Genomic DNA, 24779 nt, shown 5'->3' with positions numbered 1-24779 from the left:
GCCTGTTTCTTAAAATAAAATAACCTAATAAAGAGCAATAATTTCCCACTATAAGAGATACTATTTAAAAGGTACATTGTCATAAATTAGGTGTGTCAAGTTCCAGTGTACTTGTTAAAGTACCAGTCTCTTGGATATGGAGAAAGAGGTGTTCTCATACACTTTTAAATTGGTAAAATCTCTCTGGATATGAATTGAGTTATGCGTAAATTTTAAATAAGCCTAACTTTGGACACAGCACTTCTAGGAATACACAGTGTAGAGAGATTCAGGCAAATTCTCCAGCCAGCCTCCACAGTCACACCTCCCACAAAATCTCTTTATTCCATCAAATATGAAATGGTGGCTATGTATGATATAATCCTGTTTCATCTAGTGTAAATGCAGATTAATGGCTTTTTAAGCATCATTGCCTCCAGGTAAACAACTGTAGGCCTCATTAACTCAGCTCATTTTATTCAATCAAAATTTTTAGGGAAGAGAAAATACACATAAAGACAAAAGAAAACCTGGCAGAAATACCCCCATATCTCTCAAATCTGTCTTCCTTTCCAACATGCTAATAATAGAAACATTTAACATTGATCCAACACGTGCTGTGCCAGATACCATATATTGGAACATGTGAGAGCCCACTCCACTCTCCCATAACCCTTTGAGCAAGGGGTATCATTTTCATCACCCCCATTTTACAAGTGAAGAAAGGGAAAGACCCAGAGGTGTTAGACAACTTGGCCAAGGTCACACAGCTAGAAGAGGAGAGGTCGAGGTTCAAATGCAGTCTGGCTTTGGAGTCTGCTCTTTTTTAGTTCCCCGACCAGGAATCGAACCCGTGCCCCCTGCATTGGGAGCACAGAGTCTTAACCACTGGACTGCCAGGGAAGTCCCTGGAGTCTGTTTTCTTAACCACAACTCTACATCGCCACCCAGTCACAAGTTTTCACAGGCCTAAAAATGCCTCAGTGGCCTCCTAACTCATCTTCCAGGGTCTGTGCTGATTCATCTCCACTTTCTCCACATTGTAGTTGAGAGACCTTGAAAATATGCTCATCGGAATTCACTCACCCCCATCCCATCCCCACAGCTATCTTGAACTTTTCAATAGCTTTCCATTGCTCTTAGCCTACAGATCAAAAGGCCAAACTATCCAGACTCAGTTTACACTCTCCTCCTCCCCATCAGAACAGACCTGGGCTGATCCCTCCCCACCTTCCTCTATTCAATTAGGTAGCTCACCTGGTCCTTCAGATCTGCTACTTTCTTGACTTCCTCCATGAAGTCTAAACCCCTGTTGCAAGCTGCCAAATGTAGGAAATTTTCCTCCTTTTCAAGGGTCATAATTGAATAGTTTACATTTGTTTGGATAATACCTATGTATATATAAGATAAAAAGATATTTGGATTTTTACTTCATTCAATAATTCAGTAGTATTAATTATGCTCAAATATTTTAAATTGTACTAATCCTCTTTATATTGAATATATAGGACATTATTTAACCCTTTTTTTTTTTGAATGGTTGGTGCAATTCTTTTTTTTTGTCTTTATTTTTATTTTTTGGCCATGCCGTGCAGCTTGTGGGATCTTAGTTCCCTGACTGGGTATCGAACCAGGGAACACGGCAGTGAAAGCCTGCGTCTTAATCACTGGACCACTGGGGAATTCCAGGTGCAATTCTTTTAGAATTGTGTTTCCCCAAATAGCAGTTGGCCTAAGAATTTCTAAATTATAATCTCAACACAGACTCCCATCTATTAACACACAAATCACGGATTATATCTTGCCCAGGATTAGGTATCTATTTTTTTAAAATAAATTCATCAACACTAGCTAAATATTAACATATGTCGTGAACTTTTAAATTAATTAATTAATTTATTTATGGCTGTGTTGTGTCTTCGTTTCTGTGCGAGGGCTTTCTCTAGTTGTAGCAAGCGGGGGCCACTCTTCATCGCAGTGCACAGGCCTCTCACTATCGTGGCCTCTCTTGTTGCAGAGCACAGGCTCCAGACGCGCAGGCTCAGTTGCTCCGCGGCATGTGGGATCTTCCCAGACCAGGGCTCGAACCCGTGTCGCTTGCATTGGTAGGCAGATTCTCAGCCACTGCGCCACCAGGGAAGCCCCAGTATCTCTTAATTTAGAACTCCGTAATGTTACCTTCAATTACATTGGGAAAAGGAAGATGATTCAATGAAATACTTGAATCAGGCAAACCTAAACTTGATTTCAGTTCTTTCACTTACTGTGCCAAGCAAGTTACCAACACAATCTTATACACACTTTTGTCATCTATGAAATGGAGAACAATAAAATAATGGCTGTGTGGGACTTCCCTGGTGGTCCAGTGGTTAAGACTCCATGCTTCCACTGCAGGGGGCATGGGTTTGATCCCTGGTTGGGGAACTAAGATCTCGCAAGCCATGTAGCATGGCCAAGAAAAAAAATTAATAATGAAAATAATAATAATAGCTGTGAACCTTTAAACCCAGAATTAGTATTAAACAAATACTCAATGGACTTTTAAAAAAATTTTTATTTTATTTTTGGCTGCATTGGGTCTTCATTGCTGTGCACAGGCTTTCTCTAGTTGCAGTGGGCGGGAGCTTCGTTGCGGTGCTCAGCCTTCCCATTGTGGTAGCTTCCCTTGCTGTGGAGCTAGGGCTCTAGGCACGTGGGCTTCAGTAGTTGTGGTGCGCGGGGTCAGTAGTTGCATTAGCAGGCAGATTCTCAACCACTACGCCACCAGGGAGGCCCCCTCAATGGACTTTTAAAACTATTATTGTTAGTTGCTGGCAGATGGGACGGTTCTAGTTATTAGTAGTACTGATGGAAAACTGAAGTTTTAATAAGTTGAGTAACTTGCTTAAGAAATGAAACGTATATGGTACAAGAAAACAGTTTTGCTTTCTTCAAGCCACTGGTTCGGCCCAGAATTCTGTTGTTTCCACAAGTTTCAGCATTCAGTCCTGTCACACGGCCCCTTCAGAAGTCTCTAGCAACTTTTCTTTTCCCCTTGGAATTTTTCTGAAGGAATTTTCAACTTCCCAGTGTCTCCGGAACCACACCCTCCGTAATAATGTTAAAAAACTCACAGGAAAGGGCCCGGAATGTTATTATGTATTCATTCATACAATAGTCATTCATGAATAAGAAAGTGTGCAAGTTTAGCTTTCACAGGGTGTAGGGGAAGGAGCAGAGGGGAGGAGAAAAGGAAAAGTGCTTACGGGCGCCGGAAGGAGGAGGAGCCTTTAAAAGAGCAATCTTGGGCCAGGGGCCATTTCAGAAGAAAGGAGAGTCTTTGTTTTATCAAGCTTGAGATTTCTGAGCATGGAGAGTGCAAAGAACCAGGAGGTAAGTACAATCTGCACGGGTTTGCTTTTGTCTGTCTTTGTCAATCTTCGTGTTTCTCTTTCTCTTGGGCACACTTACTCCCTCTTTTGAGGAGAAAAGAAGGTCCCTTAGAATTTCCTTCCTTTCACTTGTTGAAAAAAAAAATCAATTTCCTGGGTATAATTGCTCCCTGGTATACTGGACCAGATCCTTTCATTTCGCTTCTACAGACACAGGTTCGAGACCAAAATTGCTGCATCTGGATTCATCTTTTCTGAGGGTCGTTAGGGCCAAGGAACAATGGGAAACCAGACGTATTGAGGAGCACCGAGGACAGCAACTGAAGTCAGACAGGCTGTGGGGCTTTGTTGAGAAAAATTGAACCCCTCTGCCAGTGCAGCCTGACCGCTCTCCGGGTCTCCTTCCTAGAGCTAGGCCATTTTTTGCCCTCCCAATTTTAACTAAGACTTTTGGGAGGCCCCAAAGTGAGTGAGGTACAAAGTGAGCACTTTGTGTAAGTGTTATGCCAATGTGAGATTTGAATATGAATGTAAACCTGCTATAGAGATGTAAAAATATAATTTGTACTCCCTTCTTGGAGGTGATAGGATTAGATAGGGGAGCAAATCTGGGATTTAATATTGACTTGGGGTTTAATTTCTATCGAAAGTGCCTACCTGTGTGCCCTTAGTTATGTAACCTCTGAGCCTCAGCTTCTGTATCTGAAAAACAAAATAATAGATTGTTGCTGGATTGCTGTGGGGATTAAAAGAAGGAAGGAGTCTGTGGTGTGGAACAATGCCTGATGGAAACTATAGGCTCAAAAAATGTTGTTTATTTGTATCAAACAGCTTTATTCTCACTGTTCTCTTGTTTCTTTTGAATTAACCAATATTTATTGAGTGCCTACAACCAGAGGGAAAGGAATTCTACCCTTGGGGAGTTTATAATCAAATGGAGTACCAGACATGGATCAAATCACACAAGCAAATGTAAAACTGCAACTGACAAGTGGTAGGAATGTGGCAATGTGCAGTAGATTTGTATTGGTCTATAAAGTGGAGAAAAGGTTACCAGCTGAACTAACACTTGAAGTGAGATTCTGAAAGAGGATTAAGGGTTTAAGGATATGAATATAAGGGAAGGTGGTGTGTGTGGAGCTGAGTGATTTCAGGCAAAGTAACTAGGTTGGAAAGGAAAGTAGTTTTGTAGCTTGGGGCAATAGTATGGGAACGGTTTATCTAGAAGAGGTAAATGGGGGGGGGGATGGGGAAAGGGGGGAAAAAAAACCTTCCAGGTGAGGGATAATGGATATTGTGGGTGATGTAAGGGCTTTCTCCAAAGCAGAGGCTAGCTTCTTCTATGACTTTTGTTTATATATATATATATATATATATATGGTTTTTTTTCTTTTTTTGGACCTTGCCGCCGAGGCTTGTGGGATCTTAATTCCCCAACCAGGGATTGAACCCTGGCTCTTGCAGTGAAAGTGCTGAGTCCTAACCACTGGACCACCAGGGAATTCCCCTTTTCTCATACTTTCAGATTGGCCTTCCACTTCTCTATCACTGCTTCCCTTTCTTATAAATAAACCTGAGTATTAAGATGATACCCAGAAGAGAATCCATGTTGCCAGTGGAGCTCAATGATTATCTTGGTACCTTGGATGTGAGGTGTCATAAGTCAGGTAGTGTATGTGGTGGGTTGGATGCCCAGAGGAGTGACTTTCTGGTTCCTCTATCCCCAGTGCAACTCCACAAAGAAGACAGAGGAAGAATATATGAGTTGCAAATTCAAAGGTACATCAGTAGATGCCGAAGAGGGACAGGGGGCTTCTGGTAAACCAGATATACTAGAAACCTCGGCAAAGGGGACCAAAAGAAAAAGATCTATAAAAAATAACAGAGGTAAGAGATCTACAGTTCCTTAAATCCTATTTCCCTGGGTCTGAGAAGACTGAGGGATTTTTCTGAAAAAGTAGGGAAGAAATTTCAGTCCTGTATTCTGCAAATCCTACACTTCCTTCGAAGCCTAGTTTAAATCTCACCTCCTGGTTCTAATCACTATTTTGCCTACTCTAGATTCTGGGAGTTAAGGATCTTAATGTGCAATGATCTGGGGACAGAGACCTATACATTCAAAATCCCATCCTTGAAACTCTACTTCCTGTCTTAAAAATATGAGGAAAGTAGCTACCTTGCTGAGTTGGATTGAGGTCAGGGTGGAGGGTCAGTTGTAATTTACACAGAAGAATTAGGTAAACAGCCTACACTTCATCTGACTGTAATGGGCGCTCAGTCAAACCTAGTGACCATTAGCATCAGTCTTTCCTGAATGGTGAGAGCGTGTGAGGTGAAGCAGGAGACCAGAGTGCTGCCCTAGTGAGGTGGGCTGCCAGAATTATGGGTATTAGTCATTGTGTAGCATTTCTGGGTGGCTTATTTTGTTTTGTGGTGAGAGGGCAAGGCATGGCCTAGTAGTTATGACCACAGGTCTAAAACTTCTATCATTCCCTGCATCGGAAGTGCAATCTCTAGGTCAACCTCCTCAGGGTCTGTGGTTTAGAGCTCTCACAAAAGAGCAAGTGTGCGTGAGTAGTGGGGAGTTTTAGGAAGTAAAAATACTGAGGGATTCAGAAATATTGTCAGTTTTAGTTTTGAGGTTCTACCCCTTGAAGGTTACGAGGTCTTTGGCAAGTCATTTAATTTTACAGTGGGGATCAGAACTAAAAGTGATTGTACTTTTGACATTTTAAAAGGCTACACAAAAGTTAACTGTTGCTAATTTTATCTCATTCTCCTTCAGCTTGCTGTCCACGAAAAATGCCACAATGTTGTGACAGTGTGAAACCTCAGAAGAAGGCAATGCCGATTCCTCCTTTACCTTCTACACTGCCGCCTGTCAATCTGATTCACAGGGATGTTGTGCGCGCTTGGTGCCAGCAGTTAAAACTGAGCACCAAAGGCCCGGTGAGTGTCCAGGGTAGGAGTTGATGCTCTTGGGAGGAAGACTACGAGTCTCAGTTTGATTATTAACTCATTTTTCTCTTGTCTTAGAAACTAGACGGATATAAACGACTCTGTGAACATGCCTACCCTCATCAAAAAGTGAGTAATTTGTAGAGAATTTGGCCAAGTCGAAGGTTTAGTTATTCTCATCCTAATCACCTATTTTAGCGTCAAAAGGTGAGTAGGGGGCTTCCCTGGTGGTGCAGTGGTTGAGAGTCCGCCTGCCGATTCAGGGGACACGGGTTTGTGCCCCGGTCCGGGAAGATCCCACATGCCGCAGAGCGGCTAGGCCCGTGAGCCATGGCTGCTGAGCCTGCGCGTCCGGAGCCTGTGCTCTGCAAGGGGAGAGGCCACAACAGAGAGAGGCCTGCATACCGCAAAAAAAAAAAAAAAAAAAAAAAAGGTGAGTAGAAGAATTGTCTTTAATCTTTTAAACCCTCTATGTAGAACATTCCTGCCACAGCCCAGGAGGCCAGGATCCTATCACTATCGAGAAGAAAATCAAAGATGGACAAGGGGGAACTACCTCTGGAATGTTCTGATGAAAAGATGTCTTCTGAAGTGGCTCCTCCTCCTGAGGAGGAAGCACCTGCCCTTGAAGGAGCTCCTACTCTTCAGGAAGTTGTATCAACTTCTGCCTCTGACACAGGAGCTGTGTTTGCCTCTTGGAGCAAAATGACAGCCAGGGCCATGAAGATGGAGTCGGCGCAATCACAAGAGACCTGTGGTAAGCTCATTACTAAGAACTGCTTCTGGTTCAGGTGGGAAAATAAGTTTAATTGATATTAATTGCTGATTAACTTCAGGGTATTATCAAAATCATCTGAAGACCTGGTGATTCCTGGGCCCCATCCACACATTTTTCTGGTTCAGCTCTGGGTAGGCCCCAGGAATTTACATTTCTAACAATCTCCCAGGCATGGCTAATCTGGGGACCACACTTTGAGAACCAGTGATCTAAATTAATGAGGTCATCAGAAGGGGATAGAAATATGGCTTCATTTCTTTTTGCCTCCTTTAAAGAATTAAAAGTAAAAGCAGTCTCTAAAGTCAACTGCCTGAGCTAAAGCCTTGGATCTTCTAGCATCTGTCAAGTGGCATTAACTGTTATTTAATCTAGTTCTCAGTTTGCTCGTGGTAATGTAGGTTAATAATAATACCTACCTCATGATGTTATTGTGAGAGTTACAGGAAATAAAATTAAGACCATGCACTGGTTAGCACATTACAATGCCTGTTGAGACCCCTGTCCCCCTATAACTGGTAACCTCCCCCTCCCCTTGGGAGCAAAGCCTGGGGCCAGGCCCTGCCCACTGTCTGTTGCACATAGTGGGGTGTTGCTCCAGGATCTTGCTTCAGACACGTAAGATCCCCCATCCATTAAACCACTGATGTCGCTAAAAAAAAAAAATGAGTTGAGACCTCTGAACTTATTTTATGAGGGCCTTCCCAGACCACTCTGGTTTAGTCTTCTATTGAAGGAAACCAGAACATCACCCCAAAATCTGCCTCTTTGCCATAAAAATCTTGAGCTGAAGGCAATCAAAAAGCAGCAAACCCAAAAAAGCTCTTCCTTTTCAGCCTAAGGCAGGATTATCTATTCTCCTTTTGTTGGAGACAGACTTATCCACTGAGAGTGGGCACCAGAGCAACCAGCAAAGAAAACTCATCCATTAGTTTACTCCCATATATTTACCTTCTCACTGTTTGCCACCCTTGGGAGCCTAAAACTGCTTCCCTTTGTCCTGTCATTTCTTTGCAAATGTATTGTTCTTTGTCAAAGATGTTACATAAGATGGAATTCTAAGCTGCCATTTTGAGCTAGTTTTTGCGTTTTTCCTGCACTATGTGCACTGCATGAATTCATCCACTGTTTTCCCCTTGTTAGTCTTTTTGTTAGAGTCCCAGGTGAAAAGCTAAGATGGGCAGAGGAAAAGCTTTGCCACCCTCCCAGCCACAGTGTCATCTACCCACTTGCCTCTACACATCCAGATATATTTTTTGTTTCTTTGAAAATATTTAACAGGAACTGTTTTTGCATTATTTTCTAAAGGGGAACAGGGTAGAGAAAGTTAGGTTTCAGGGTTCATATCTGGGAGCTGACACTTGAGGAAGACAGTAGCATCAAAGGCCATGATGCAAACTCAGAGTTTAGACTTTGGTCTTGCTATGCTAGTACTGAACCTCTCTTTCCTTCCTCAGGGGTCTGCTGGTGTGTGGTTCACGGGAGAGGTCTCCCTGCTAACACAGAGGGCTGGGTTCACTTACAATTTCATGCCGGACAGGCTTGGGTGCCTGAAAAACGAAGGAGGGTGTCTGCGCTCTTCTTGCCGCCTGCGGGCAATCTTCCTCCCCCACACCTGGAGGACAACATGCTGTGCCCTGAGTGCGTGCACAGGTAACCACCTGGTACCCTTCTACACACTAAAAGTGGGCATCTGGGTTTTAGTTGGGGGAAAGAGGAGATACATATTCATCTTATTTAGCCCTGTATTTCAAGCACAAGTTGTCAATAAAGATTTTCACAACAGGTTTTACTGGAGTAAGTGTATTTGTAGGAGAAAGGGCATTTTTATGTCAAGGCATAATGCTTCTACCTGGAGACCCATACTTTTGGAGCAGTAACCAATTGTATAATTACTATATTCCCGGTATACGCACTACACAGAAATAATGACTGGCAAAAAAACCCTTATTTTAGGTGGCCTACAGTCTAAGGGGGATGACTGGTACGTAAACAACTGTATCACCATGTGATGACTGGTATCAAAGAAGAGGTTTCTTAATTTTTTTTTTTTTTTTTTTTTTGGTACGGGGGCCTCTCACTGTTGTGGCCTCTCCCGTTGCGGAGCACAGGCTCCGGACACGCAGCCTCAGCGGCCGTAGCTCACGGGCCCAGCCGCTCCGCAGCATGTGGGATCTTCCTGGACCGGGGCCCGAACCTGTGTCCCCTGCATCGGCAGGCAGATTCTCAACCACTGCGCCACCAGGGAAGCCCGAGGTTTCTTAATTTAAGGGAAGAATTGTCTAGATGGAAAGGAGGAAGTAAGAAAAACCTGGCTTCTAGATGGTTTTTCGGTAACTGATAAGGAGAAGAGTTGCATTGGGTTGAGGACAGAGCTTCAAGGAACAGCAGTGTTTTAGGGGCATGTTAAAGGACAAAAGAAACAAGGAGAAAACCTGAAATATGAAGTCAGTGGGGAGAATTTGCATGGAGAAATTGTCTTATAAAGAAGGTAGAGATAACATACTTGCTTGGAAAAGATAAGGGATTCAAAGCAATAAAGAATATAGATAATTTGGGGGTGGTTGAATAAGGGGAGGAGAGAAATAGAGGCTACAATTGGAGGTATTTTCTGAAAGATACAAATGGAGGAGGGGAGCAGTAGGATGCTTGGAGGGGATTGCCATGTGTTTTCTGTTAAATTGGGCCACGTGTGTTTCCGGGCTTAGCTTGGGAGAGGGGCCTGCAGAGGAGGAGGATGGAAAGAAGCCCATCCCTCTGAATAGAGGGGCTTGGAGCAGCCCAGACGTGGCTCCCAGGGATCCATCTCCTCAGCCTGTAATTGTCCAGGAATCATCCTGGGCTTCATCCCGTGCTCTCTGTTGGCTCGCTGGGGACCCACTTTTGGCGTCATGATGACTGAACACCAGAGATCTAGGGCAGCTGGCAGAGGATAGAAGCCTCAAGTGGGGCGGAGTGGGCGGGGAGCTCAAGCTGCAGGATCTTAGTTCCCTGACCAGGGATTGAACCTGGGGCTATGGCAGTGAAAGAACTGAGTCCTAACCACTAGACCACCAGGGAAGTCCCAAGGGCAATTTTATTGGCATTCCAGGAGTGGGTTTCTTGGTTATTTTCAAGAATGCAACTTGATATTTCGTCTTGATTCTAAAACATTTCCTTTGCTTTTTAGGAATAAAGTATTAATGAAAAGCCTGCAGTGAGATCACAATACCAGTAAAAAGGGTGCAGCTATGATTATAATTAATGATAGAGAAGTGACTACAAATCAACTCCACGGTGCTATTTGACAGCTGAACTCTGGGCCACTCTGCACTCTCCATGCTTCCTGCTTACAGGGTTGCGTGAAAAAAAGCCTATGAACGGCCAAAAGTGGAAGTGGCTAACTCTCCAAAGATTCCCAGCCCTAAGGGAGCAGATGAGAAAGGAGATGGGGACATTTTAAAAATGCTAATTCGATGAATGGAATTAATTTACTTGAAAGTGCCGCAAATAAATTTCTACATTGGCAAAGATGGGGCTTATAGGCAAAAGTTCAAATTTGGTTATGTACACCTTAACCAAGTATTCAAACTTATCATCACCAGGAATGGTAAGAGTAGCGATGTGTTTCCTGATGTGATACAATATATCACTGATAATATTCTTGCCCCAAAGAATCTATTCACAAGGAAGCAATCAGGCCTGATTATGCCTCTTGTCTCCACATAATTAAGTGAGCTTACCTTGTTCTGGGTGGCAGTTACTTAGATGCACCCATATGTAAATACTCACAGAGCTATGCACTTAAGATGTCTGTATTTTACTTATATGTAAATTATATATAATTTTTTTAAGTGTCCTACATTGAATGATAAATTATAGTGCCTCTAGTAAAAAGGCAACTAGAAAATTTTGAAATTAAAGCTTTTATTTTAAAACAAAATTCTCAATTGTGTATGTGAAATGACCCTTTTGAAATATGTCAGATCACGACACTGCTCAAAACCCTCCCATGGATCCCATTCAGAGGGAAAACCAAAGTCATTGTAATGACCTCCAAGACCTTAACTAAAGTGCATTCTACCCCGTGCCCCTTCATCTCCTGCCTCATCTCCAACACCCTGTCTTTGCTGTTCTTCGACCATGCCTCACATGCTCTTACCTCAGGGCCTTGTCACTGGCTGGAATGCTCTTTTCCCCACATGTCAATATGGTAAACTTTCTTTTAATTCTTTCTTCGAATGCCACTTTGTCAAAAAGGCATACTCTGACCCCCTATTTAAAATCACAAGCTGTTTCTCCAGCCCTATAAGCACCTTGGGTCCCTATTTCTTTTTCCATAACATTTGTCTCCTCTAACATGTTAATTTGTAATTTATTGTTTGTCTTCCCCTAACAATACAAAAGGATTTCTGGGGGACTTCCCTGGTGGTGCAGTGGATAAGAACCTGCCTGCCAGTGCTGGGGACACATGTTCAAGCCCTGGTTCGGGAAGATCCCACATGCCTCGGAGCAACTAAGCCTGTGAGCCACAACTACTGAGCCTGTGCTCTAGAACCCGTGAGCCACAACTATTGAGCCCACGTGCCACAACTACTGAAGCCTGCGTGCCTAGAGCCCGTGCTCTGCAACAAGAGAAGCCACCACAATGAGAAGCCCGCGCACTGCAACGAAGAGTAGCCCCTGCTCGCCACAACTAGAAAAAGCCTGCGCGCAGCAACGAAGACCCAGCACAGCCAAAAATAAAAATAAATTAATTTTTTTTAAAAAAAGGATTTCTGTCGGTTTTGTGCACTTAGTTATCACAACCTCGTAGAACAGCCTGACACATTACAAGTTTCTTGGAAACCAATATTAAAAAAATAGACCTCTGTCCTGTCTGTCTATATTCTCTGGGAAAATAAATTGCTTTGAGTTACCTTTTGGAAAGAAAAAAACTTCTCTGTTGTAACACGCATTATTCTGTTTTCTATTTCCGCCATAAATCTCATAGTTTAATTTCCTCCAAAATACAATTTTGGAAGGTCTCTAGTAAATTCTTTTAAAACTGTTTAGCAGGATTTGTGTTTTCCCCCATGAGCCACCCTCCTGTTTTAGAATATGAAGGACCGAAGTGTTAAGAATGGCAGTAATCACCCAGTATTTCAATCAGCCTTACCTGAAGGACATAGCTGAAATTGTATTTTTTGAAAGATAAGAAGAGGAAAAAGATCTTCTATTACTAAGGGGTAGACATCAGATGACAAAAGATGAAGTAAATGGGTCCAGAAGACACTTCTCTTTAGAAGAATTAACTTGAGTCATCTTTTGTTCCTGGCCAGGAAAACCTAGATTGGAATGGCCTGAAGGAGGTAAATCGCTCCAAAAGATGTTACTTTTCATTTCTGAGTCCACTACTTAAAGGGACAGATTTCTCTGAGAAAGAGTTTTGAGCTGACATCAGATTGAATGGCAAATAAGAATTTAAAAAGGAGGACATTCCAGCCAGGAGAACGGGTTGTGAGGCTCCTGAGGTGGGAATCAAGAAAACTGAAAGGCCAGTGTGTTGGGAGTTCAGAACCAGGGAACATAGATATTGGATGAGGCTGGGAAGGAATGGAAGCCCAGACAAGAGAAATCCTTTGTTTTGCCTTTATCTTAAAAAATAGAGGGAGGCACTGGGAGTTCAAGGGGCTGGGCTGAAATGTTAGATTTGCATTTTGCAAAGATGATTTGCCTCTAGTGTGGAGGAAGGACCAGAGGAAGAGGGTGTGAATTAGAGGAGACCAGTTAGGAGTTATTTATTTCTAGCAAGAGATGTTGGCAGCTTAGACGTGCAGATGGAGGTAAGCTGTAATGGGACGGGATTTTGGAGGGAGGATAATAGAAAGTAAGGAAAAAGTGATTCTAAAACTGATGTCTATCAACAAATTACCACTTCCATTGTTCAATTTTTTAGTCTCTTCATCATTTTTTTTAAAAATTTATTTTCTATTGGAGTATAGTTGATTAACAATGTTGTGTTTTCTTCATCATATTTTATATTAAAAACCATTTGGTAGGGCTTCCCTGGTGGCGCAGTGGTTGAGAGTCCGCCTGCTGATGCAGGGGACACGGGTTCGTGCTCCAGTCCGGGAAGATCCCACATGCCACGGAGCGGCTGGGCCCGTGAGCCATGGCTGCTGAGCCTGCGCGTCCAGAGCCTGTGCTCCTCAACGGGAGAGGTACCACAAAAAAAAAAAACAAACAAAAAAAAACCATTTGGTAATCAAGATGAGTAAGAAGAGGGACAGTCCACCTACCTAAAGTAAATAAGATGCCACTTCTTTATCCAACTAACCCATGGGGCGGGAGTGGCCAGAATCTCCTGGAAGGGGCAAAGAGAAAATTCTGTGGTGATGGAAATATTTTCTGTCTCGACTAGGGAGTTGCCTACCATTTTTCAAAACTTTTCAAACTGTACACTTAAAATCTGTGTATTTTGGGACTTCCCTGGCAGATCCAGTGGTTAAGACTTTGCCTTCCAATGCAGGGGGTGTGGGTTTGATCCCTGGTCGGGGAGCTAAGATTCCACATGCCTCATGGCCAAAAATCAAAACATAAAACAGAAGCAGTATTGTAACAAATTCAATAAAGACTTTAAAAAATGGTCCACATCAAAAAAAAATCTGTGTATTTTACTGTAAATTTTACCTCAAAGGGAAAACAAAAAGGTTTCGTTTGGAGATCGAAGAGGAAATTGCATCTGTCACATGACTCTACTCCTAGGATTTGTATACAGAGGCCTCAGAGTAGAGTTTGAGGAGGTCCTGTTTTTTCCCATGACGGATGACAAAGAGGAGTGCCCCCATACATTAGGGAGATTTATAACACTGAGAAGGGTTATAGAAGGTCACAGAGACTGGACAAGATTTCCTCAGTAACTCAGAACTGCTGTAGCTCTAACACTGGAAAACGAAGGTCAGAACTTGATTCGTTCTGCTCTTCCTCAAAAGCCCTGATTAAATCTTCTCTGATAACTTTATTTGATATATTCCTTTTTTTTTTTTTTTTTTTTGGCCGCGCAGAGCAACATGGGGGAATCTTAGTTCCCAGACCAGCAATTAAACCCATGCCCCCTGCAGTGGAAGCAGAGTCTTTTTTTTTTTTGCGGTATGTGGGCCTCTCACTGTTGTGGCCTCTCCCGTTGTGGAGCACAGGCTCTGGACGCGCAGGCTCAGCGGCCATGGCTCACGGGCCCAGCCGCTCTGTGGCATGTGGGATCTTCCCGGACCGGGGCACGAACCCGTGTCCCCTGCATCAGCAGGCGGACTCTCAACCACTGTGCCACCAGGGAATCCCAGAAGCACAGAGTCTTAACTACTGGACCACCAGGGAAGTCTCTATATTTCAATTCTTAAAACTACTAAAACTGCTACCTTTTTTATCCATACTGGATTGGAAGGCACCACTTATTTCTTACTGTTAAGAAACACAAGAGCCCAAGCTTTGGGGGCAGCTAGATATGTTTACAAGTTTCTATCCTGAAAGCTCAGTTCACTTGATTTTTAAAATGAAGGTAACAGCTCACACTTGCGAGGTTTCTAGATTGAAAAAAATAATGTATGTAAAACAATTATGTTAGGAAAGTGATAGGCACTCAGCCAAGAGTAACTGCTGTAATTTCTACTATATTTTGTCTCTTTCTTTTCTGCACTGAGCTGATATGTAATTACCAAGCACTTATTAGCCATTTCAAAGCTGTGTGGCTTTAGGAATTTAATTAATCTCTCTAGCCTTAGTCAGGTTTATTTACATAGAGTGAAATTCACCCATTTTAATGTATAATCCTTTGAGTTTTGATAAATGCATGCAGCCATGTAACTACCATCACAAGAGCTAGAACTTCCATTGTTCCAGAAAATTCCTTCTTGCCTCTGTAGTTAACTCCTTTCCCCTCCTCAACTCCTGAAAACCAAAGGTCTATTTTCTGTTCCTATAGTTTCTTCTTTGGTTCACGGGGCCCAGCCGCTCTGCGGCATGTGAGATCTTCCCGGACCGGGGCACGAACCCGCGTCCCCTGTATTGGCAGGCGGACTCTCAACCACTGCGCCACCAGGGAAGCCCGAGACTGGGTTCTTTAATTTAGTATAAGGCATTTGAGGTTGACTCATATTTTTGAATGTATCACCAATTTGTTCCTTTTTATTGATGAATAGTAGTATTCCATTGTGTGGATATACCATGCTTGTTTATCCATTGAGGGGGAGCAGAATATGCCACTCCAGAATGTGGCTTTGGCATATGGATTATTTTGAGCTGAAGACAAGCAGGGACCAGCAGATTCAGAAAGAGCTTTTTACCTTCCCCTTAGCTGTCTCAAAGAATTTAGATAGAGGACCTATACTAGGAAGAAAGCTATTACTAGAGATAATATTTTATATAAGAAAGACTTATTAACAGGACTTCCCCAGCAGTCCAGTGATTAAGACTCCATGCTCTCAATACAGGGGGCACAAGTTTGATCCCTGGTCAGGGAACTAAGATCCCACATGACGCATGACATGGTCAAAAAATAAAAGACTTATCTACATGGCAGAGCAAACATTTGTTTACCAAACATTTGCTCTTCTCGTCTTCCTGAGAATTGTCTTCCTCCGCTTTGAAGCCCCAGACCCCTACCCCTTCTCTTTAGCTTGGGATGGTATATATGCCTCAGTTACCTGACTGCCAGGGAGTCCACATATTTTTATGGGGCTCCCACACATACAAAATTTGATTTTCTCCTGTTAATTTGTCTCATGTCAATTTAATTATTAGACCAGCCAAACTACCTAGAAGAGTTTTCTGCTCCTACACCATTCACCAGTTGAAGGATATTTGGTTATTTTTAGGTTTTGGTGATTATAAATAAGCCTTCTATAAACCATCATATACAGTTTTTTGTGTGAACATTCAAGTTTCACTCATTTGGGGGTAAATATCTAAGGAGGGAGATTGCTGAGTCATACATTAAGTATGTTTAGCTTTACAAGAAACTCTCACACAGTTTTCCAAAATGGTGGTGACATATTGCATTCTCACCAGAAACGTATGATATCCTCATCGACACTTGATATGATCAGACTTTAATTTTAGCTATTCTAATAGGTGTATAGTGGTATCTTAATTGTGGTATTAATTTACCCTCCATATAGCTTCTTGATGGAGTGGCTGTTAAAGTATTTTGCTCTTTTTTTTTGGCAGCGGGGTTGGGGGGGGATTGTTTTCTTATTATTGAGCTTGAGGAGTTCTTTATATATAAATTTAGAATCAGCATGTCACCTTCTGCAGCAAAAATCCTTTAGGGATTTTGATGAGCTTTCTGGGTCAATGAGTCATGGGAAAAGCAGCTTGTTGCAGGTCCAACAGGAGAGACTAACTCTAGAAAAATGATATATGGTATTGTGTTGTAATGTATTAGGGATAGTTATGTTTGTTGCAAGAAGAATGCATTTAAGTATGTTCCTCCGTAAGAAAATATCTAGCCTTAAGTAGAATGCAGTGTGTAAGGAGTTCTGCAAAGTAGCAGAAGGCACTAATGGAATGCAGGTGGGTTGTATGTAGTGTGGAAGGTATTAGGAAATGAAGATAACAGTCAACTGTGTTAAATTCTAAGACTTCATTGCCCTAGATGGTTAATATAACTCAACTACAATCTAATGCAATGATCTGACCTGCGAGTGGGGACTATAGAAACAAAACAATGACACACATGTATGTTGGGCAAAGTGTTAATGACCCTCAAAGATTAAGAAAGTAACAAGTCTAAGACCTAGTTTTGAGACCAGATGTGCTATTTTAGTAGATGGTTGATATTGAGTATCTGTTACCTAAATAAATAGCAGTGATCATAATATTTATCTCACAGGATTATAAGAATTAATGAGATAATATATATATAATATATTTCATAAATTGACAGTCTATGCAAATGCTCTTTATGACTATTTTATTAAACTCTTTCTTAACTTCTGTTCTTCAGTGTTAAGTTGCCCCGAACAGAATACTTCCCTAGCCAAGCAGTCTGCCTCCTATGGATGGGCTATCTTGAACACTTTGGGTAATTGGTGCCAACAACATAATTTGAGTAGTGATAGCAAGGTTAGTAAACTGGGAATTTGTGCTGCTCAGAACAAAGACAGGAATGTGAATCATTTTATTAACTTTTATTTCCCTCTTATTCTCTCCAGAAAAAAACAATTTATGAGAGATTGTATAAACGTGCATTTTTTTTAAAGTCACTTGTTGGGAAGATATTAATGCTACAAAATCATAATTCTTACGTTGAATCATTTTGCCTAATTTTGGTATAAAGCAAGGCCAGAGAAAGCAGACAGATAGAGAAGGGGAGGCTATTATTCTTAGTGTCTACTACCATACCTTACTCTCTCCATACTCTATTTTGAACTATTAAGATAAATAATGTTCATCTTTTAAAAAATGGTAGTAATACCTTACTTTTGAACACTGATCATGAGACCTGTTTGCAGAATATGCTCACCTCAGCAGAAATGGTCCAGAAATTGTCACATTTGAGAGGAGACCAGATATTATCCAGATACAACTGGAAGAAAAAAAAAGAAAAAAAAGATATATATATAACTCAACTAAAACAACCCCTCCCCCCCCCAAAAAAAAGAGAGAGAGCAAGAGAGAGAGAGACCTGATGTTAGCTACTCCAGCAAAGCCTCAGCGCAGACCTAAAAGAGGGAAGAAGGTTGCAGTGGTCACTACCCTCGACATGGTTAAAAGATTTGTGATAAATAACTCAGACAAAGGGACTGTACAACTATTACATTCAAGAAAAGGTTCAAGATAAGACAACCCTATTGTAGTTGCCCTCCCTATTTTTACTGCCACTTCTGAGTCCTGGACCCAGAAAGTCTCTGGTAAGACTGATAATAGTGCTGGTCAGGAAGAGGTAAGAAGCTCAATTTAAAATAGCTTCAGATGGAAATAAAGTGATGGAACAAGCCACTTACTATTTAACAGTCTATAGGTTGGGAAATATTTTTCCATAAAGCTTCTCTCCATTTGCGGCAGCTCACTTACTACGGGCAGATGTCAACGTTTTTCCTGAATTGATTTCTAAGCCAAGTGATTTGGCCCCTGCTCTTTTCCCATCATTGAGTGTAATTATAATTTCAGAGGGAAGAATAAAATGTTGATGTGCTCAGAAGAGGAATGCCCCAACTTAAGTATACTCTATTTCTCTTCCCTTTCTTCAAGGCATTCAAGCAAAGGGAGTATAGCATTATGGTGTGGTGATCATGCAAATGTGCCTTTCAACTCTGTACTGCAGGTCACTGGCCCCCTCTTTAACACCACTGCTGTGAAGTTCACACCTATGCTATAACTCCCATCTGCTCCTCCCAGCCACTAAGTGTAGCAGGGATTCTAAAGCAGGGGCATTCTTATGGCTTAGACTCAAGGACTCTTCATCAGCCTTGCTGAAACTTTCTTAGAACTGCACTGCAGTTCAAGACTCTTCCTACCCATACTCCCTTCCTTCTCCTTCAGAGAGGTCAGACCTACATCATGGTCTGACAACTCTCCCAGCCTTCCAGCTCCCTTCTTACTTTCATTCGCAGTTATTTTCTATACCGAATCTCTTGCATACCTAGTCTCTTCTTGCCATCTGCTTCTTGGAACATATGAACAAATACCTATTGTGCCAGGAGCAGTCAGGAAAAACCAGGTAATAAGATGAGATTCTGGAACTGGCTCACTGACCTGCTGGTGAACACAAAAGGAGAACATTCTGAGTGCTATATGGGGGATGGATAATCCCTGGCCCACAATGATGGTCCAACTGCTGAAGATTTTACTGGAGGTGATCTGGGAAAATGTCCTTGTAAAAGGGAATGCCCTCACAAATGCAGTAATTCAGGCATTTGGAAAATATAGTTGTAAAAGCAACTACAAAGTTAGTGGAGTTGGCTGGTTACTTGTAAGTCATATTAATGTCCATCAATGGGATAATGAGAAACTGAAGGCCATTAACAAGCATTGGAAGATGAAGTATGAGATGTGAGAGCCAAACAGCCCCTAGTAATTTACAGAGACCCACATCTCCTGCTGTTAGATAAATGGACACAGCAAATAGAAGCTCTAACAGATAAAGTCTCAGAGCTACAGAAACTTAAAATTTTAGCCAAGGCAGGTCTACTATGCTAAAGTCAGCAACCTGATTGGGAAAATCTTGGACCCTGAAACATCCGGTGGGGGTATGGGAGTGGGTGCCCCTGAGAGTGTCAGCTCTGTAGAGCCCTGTGAATTCTCAGACTTTACAGAGCTGGTCCGTGGTTCCCTAGTAAGAACTAACACTACCTGTACGCTGGAGGATGCTGCACAGGCCCCTCCCCCGAAAGGTAACAGTGACAGGTACTCCCCTCAAAAGTTCCTCCAAACTCCTCTCCCAGCTACTAGGCCAATAACTGAGAATTATATTCCAGCATAACCCAGCTGAGGAAGTGATGGGCCTGGCAAGGGAGGACAGACAATATCCACCAAAGGATCCGGAGACATTAGCCAGCATGTTTTGGCAGGAGCTAGGGAAGCAATTCTTGTGTTAGGTTTTAAAAGCAACTGACCAAAAGGACTGGAATACAACATTAGATAAGAAAGAATTTATTGTCTTGGAGGGATATTTTCTCTTTGAACGGGATTCAATATCCTAGCAAGGATCCCAGGAGGTGGGACAAATTCACTGCTAAGATGATTCTTAGAGGCCCAGGGCAAGTGACAGCCAACACTGAGCAAAGTATAAATGCCCAAGCTGCCCTGGCAGAGGGTAGAGGAGGGAATAAAGAAGCGGAGGAAAGTGAATCTGCAGGGATGGACAAGTTATATGAGGCCAGACACCTACCAGAGAATGTTCCTCAGGGGGGCCCAGCATTCACCAAGGCCACAGGAACATGCTGGAGAAGGGAGCACCAGTATTGCTGAGACAAGGCTGATGGTAGGTGAGGCAGTCACAGAGTTGGGGTTGTTAATGTCATTCTGGGGATTATGGTCCCTGAAGTAAATGAGTCATATGGTGGCTCTTAACCAGCAGAAACCAGGAGGCTGCAATTACCAGGAGGGTTGGAGGGCAGCCAAGGGAGCTTGATTCATAGGAGGCTGTGGAGATGGTTAGTAGCTCATGACAGCTAGGGGCAAAGTAGATGGGAAGCCAACAAGGATGCTTCTTTTTTTTTAAATGTGGAAGTAAACAATTACTTGTATTTAAAATTTTTCCAGTTTTATTGAGATATAATTGACATATAACATTGTACAAGTTTGAGGTGTACAACATAATGATTTAATACATGTATCTATTATGAAAAAGGATGCTTCTTAACAGCTACAGTCAAAGTCAAGGATAGAGGAGCAGGAGGCTGAGGGCAGTCATTCTAGTAAAAAGTCACCATCTCTTGCTTAGCTCCCAGACCTGAGCTGATTTTCAGATCCAGAACCCACTAAGAGCTGAGATGGCCAGCTTCCTGTGAAGAAGGACCCTGTAACCACCATAACACGTATTTCTTATTATTATTCCCTCTGTCTTTCTCCAAAGGGATATATAGGCATTTAACAATGCGACTGTACACTGGAAAAGAGAAATGAGACATTTTAAAGACTATTGGACACAGGATCTGAATTGACTTTGATACCCAAATTATCATCATGACCCCCTCTTTGTTAGGTTGGGGGCTTAAAGGAGCCCCGTAATAGCTGAGTCCTGGCTAAAGTCTAGCTCCAGAAGGCCCACTGTTTTTATGAAGACACCCAGAGATCATTTTCTCAGTCTCTGAATGTATAATTGGAACTGATATACTTCACAGATGATGTAACCACCACATTGGGTCCTTGGCCTGTGGGATAAGAGCTATCACAGTGGGGACGCCAATTCTAAACCTCTAAAACTGCTTCCTGTGACTTCCCTGGTGGTCCAGTGGTTAAGACTCTGCACTTCCACTGCAAGGGGAGCAGGTTCGATCCCTGGTCGGAGAAATAAGATCCTGCATGCCACGCAGTGCAGCCAATAAATAAATAAATAAACAGAGTAATTTCATTAAAAATAAATAAATAAAACTGCTTCCTATCTCACCCTGGTGTGCACAGAACAGACACTAAATTCCCTAGTTATGAAACTCAACTTGAGGTAACATACATCAAGCATCATCAAGAATGGGTTGGGAGACTTCCTTCGTGGCGCAGTGGTTAAGAATCCACCTACCAATGCAGGGGACACGGGTTCAGTCCCTGGTCCAAGAAGATCCCACATGCTGCAAAGCAACTAAGCCCATGCGCCACAACTACTGAAGCCCCCTCGCCTAAAACCTGTGCTCCACAACAAGAAAAGCCACTGCAATGAGAAGCCCGTGCACTGCAACAAAGAGTAGCCCCCGCTCTCTGCAACTAGAGAAAGCCCACGTGCAGCAACAAAGACCCAACACAGCCAAAATAAATAAATAAATTAAATTAAAAATAAATAAATAAATAAGAAAAAATAATGGGTTGGGGATTTCCCTGATCTGCCCTCCAATACAGGGGACACGTTAGATCCTCAGTTGCGAAACTAAGATCCCACATGTCACGGGGCAACTAAGCCTGCGCACTCTGGAGCCCTCACGCCGCTGCAAGGAAGAGCCCGCGGGCTGCAACTAAGACCTGATGCAGACAAAAGAAAAACAAAACAAACACACAGAATGGGTTGAATCTGAAAAAGAATGTGTGTGTGTGTGTGTGTGTGTGTGTGTGTAAAACTGAATCATTTTGCTGTACACCTGAAACTAACACAACATTGTAAATCAACTATACTTCAATTAAAAAAAACAGCATAGGTGGGCTGGGAGGTGATGTGGTCAGTGAGAGATTTCAATAACGGATTAGAGATGCTTTAGACAAGAAATAAGGCAATGGCAGTAGAATTATAGGAGAGGCAAAATCAAGCAAGATGTGTACATGTTTGACTCCACAGGACTTTGACCTATTGGAGTTTAAGGAGAAGGGGTGTTTTAAGTAGTTGTTACGTTTCTGCCTTTAGATTACTGGGTGGATGATAACACAACTCAAGAAGAAATACCAAAGGAGGTGAAAGTTGGTAAGGACGTCACTGAGTTTACTTCTTACTATGTTTGAAGTGCATAGCCCGATATGCCAAAACTTGGGTCAGTAAGGCAGGCAAAAAGATTGGGCTAGAAATACATATATGGGAGTCATCAGCATGTAGGTGGAGGTTGAAATTGGAAAAATGGATGAAGCTGCTCTAGAAAAGCATGAAGCATGATCACGAGTAGAGAAATGCAACCTCATGGGACATCAGTGTTTTAGGAGTTAGGTGGGGAAAAGGAGACAGAAAAACCATTAGACCGGAATGGAAAGGAACTAGACAGGATAAAAAGTTATGTTCAAAAAGTTGAACTGTGAAAGAAGGAAGAGAGAATAGTAGTTAAATAAAATGATAGTGTCAAAAGAGCTGTGTGTTTTAAGTAGGATGAGGTTAAAAATGTTTGTGTGCTAGTAGGGTAAGACTTGTGAAGAGTGAGAGGTGGAAAACTCAGGAAGGAACAAATGATAGGCACGTAGGAGGGAGTAACCTCAGTTTACTTTTCTTGGCCTGAGTCCCCATCCTTTCTTACCCACAATCCTTATATAGTGGCAATTGCTCGGGGTCCAAAAGTCCTTGGCACCAGTCTTCAGCCACTTCAAAAGGACAACATGAATTAAGCTTTCCAACTCCAGCATGTTTCACATACATTTGATCTGTCTCATAGGAAACAGATCTTGATGAAAATGCAATATGCATTCAATATGGAAAGAGGAGGATGAGAAAAGACTCGGTTTGACTGGTCAAGGTCACTTGCTGGGGGGAACTAAATTTGCAACTATTATTGGAGAATCTACAGCCAAATCAACTCCCTGTCCATTCATCAAAAATCGTCCTTCCCACCTCATCTCCCCTGACTGCCATGCTCTGTCCTAACCACATCTTCTGAGTCATACAGAACAGAGGATAGACCTTACTTGTCTGGATTCTGAACTTAAGATTCTCCTAATTGTGACTGTTCCTTCATGACAGAGAAGAGATATTTTTTTCAGAAAAAAAAATGTTTATTTATTCTCAATCAGAAGACAAAGATCTGTAACTACTGCTCTAAAGTAGAAATGAATTTTCAGTAGTCCTTGGAAGTGGGAATTTCTTGAAATGAAGGATGTAGCAAAGTTGGGAACATCTTTCAGAGTGCATCTTTTATCTTCCTCCTCAGAAAACTGAACTCAGTAGCTGTCCCTTCCACATGAGAATGATACCGAACCATAGTTTCCAAACTGTTTCTCAGCAACTGAGGATTCTGTGGGGGTGTCTTATGGTGTTTTATTTTTCAACCAGAGTTGCTCCACTTTTATCTGTTACATATTGGTGCTCCATAAACATTTACTATCACAGAACATGTTCCTTTGATTTAAAAAAAAAAAAAAAGAAAAACTTTTGAAAAACATTTATCTAAACAAAAAAATACAATGTATTTAAATATTTAACTTACAATATGGTAAATAAAATATATTTGAAATAGGTAATGCATTTTTATTTCAGAACTATTCTCTATTATTGGAATAAATATTAGAATCCAAGTATCCATAAACAATTTTTTTTTCTTTTTAAAATCTCTACCCTAGAGTCTAGGTTATTTTTTATAGCTTAACATCCATTTAGTGGCTGCTTTTCAGCTTTGAGGTATATACTGAGCCCTAAACTGAAATTGGCATCATATGATTTGAGTCCTTTGTTGTGCCTAATTAAGAGCCTTCTCTAAACCAGGCACTGAGCTGAGCATGGGGAGAATAAAGGTGAGTCTGAGAACTTCACAATGTCACAGTCTGACAGGAGAGAGTCAGGTCAGTCTGTTATCAGCATTTGCAGCATATCCATTAGAGCAGCAGCACAGAGAGGACCATCTACTCAAAAGGGAGTTGGTGGCATGGTGTGGGGGGCAGGGAATAGAGGCTGATGCAGGATGAATAACCAGCATTGATTGAGCCTCTGTTCTGAACCAGATACAGTGCAATGCTCTAGGTTAGACCATTGCTCTCTGGAGTCTGCTGTCTAACTGGGGAGATGAAGTTAAACAATCAAAATTTCAAATATATACAGATTTAAAGAAATTCTATGAAGAAAAGGAGTAAGAGAATAACAGGAGTAAACTCTTTTAGGGTCACTACAAGAAATTGGCATTTACACTTAAAGAACAGGATAGAATGCTAATTGTAGCTACAATGGCAACAGTATTACAATATACAGATGTATCAAATTAACATGTACACCTTAAATTTACACAATGTTATATGTCAGATATACTTGAATTAAAAATAAGTTTAAAGAATGTGGAGTCAAATGAGTGAAGAGAAAGGGAAAGAGTGTTCTTTAAAAAAAAAAGAAAAGAAAAAAGAAGTTCCTACTGAATCTGATCAAGCCAATTTACAATAAATGCAGAGGATAGAAGACTAGCTTAAAGTGGAAGTACAAATGAAATTAGCAAAACCTAGATATAAAACTACAGGAAATTCACACAATTCTTTAAGCAATGATAAGAACAAAAACAAAACTTGTGAGGAAAATAAAAGATGGAGGGGGAATTTACAGATTAAAGAAAATTTAAGGTGGGAATTCCCTGGCGGTCCAGTGATTAGGACTCCGTGCTCTCCCAGACTAGGGCCCAGGGTTGGATCCCTGGTCT

The 24779-nt window shown here is 41.8% G+C and overlaps 1 protein-coding gene across 1 annotated transcript; it reads left to right on the top strand.

The window, feature by feature from the left end:
- Positions 1–3327: 3327 nt before the first annotated feature.
- Positions 3328–10283, top strand: DPPA4 (developmental pluripotency associated 4; the record flags this gene model as incomplete). The annotated part of the gene is made up of 7 exons (XM_081235334.1): positions 3328–3351; positions 5078–5237; positions 6136–6299; positions 6387–6437; positions 6786–7065; positions 8541–8736; positions 10253–10283. The coding sequence occupies 7 exons, from the start codon at positions 3328–3330 to the stop codon at positions 10281–10283; spliced, it is 906 nt and encodes a 301-aa protein (XP_081091460.1).
- Positions 10284–24779: the final 14496 nt, after the last annotated feature.

Source organism: Mesoplodon bidens (genome assembly GCF_964165515.1).
Source record: "Mesoplodon bidens genome assembly, chromosome: 5".
Lineage (NCBI taxonomy): Eukaryota > Metazoa > Chordata > Mammalia > Artiodactyla > Ziphiidae > Mesoplodon > Mesoplodon bidens.
The sequence above is the reverse complement of the archived record's forward strand: the minus strand, read 5'-3'. Positions and strand labels throughout refer to the sequence as shown.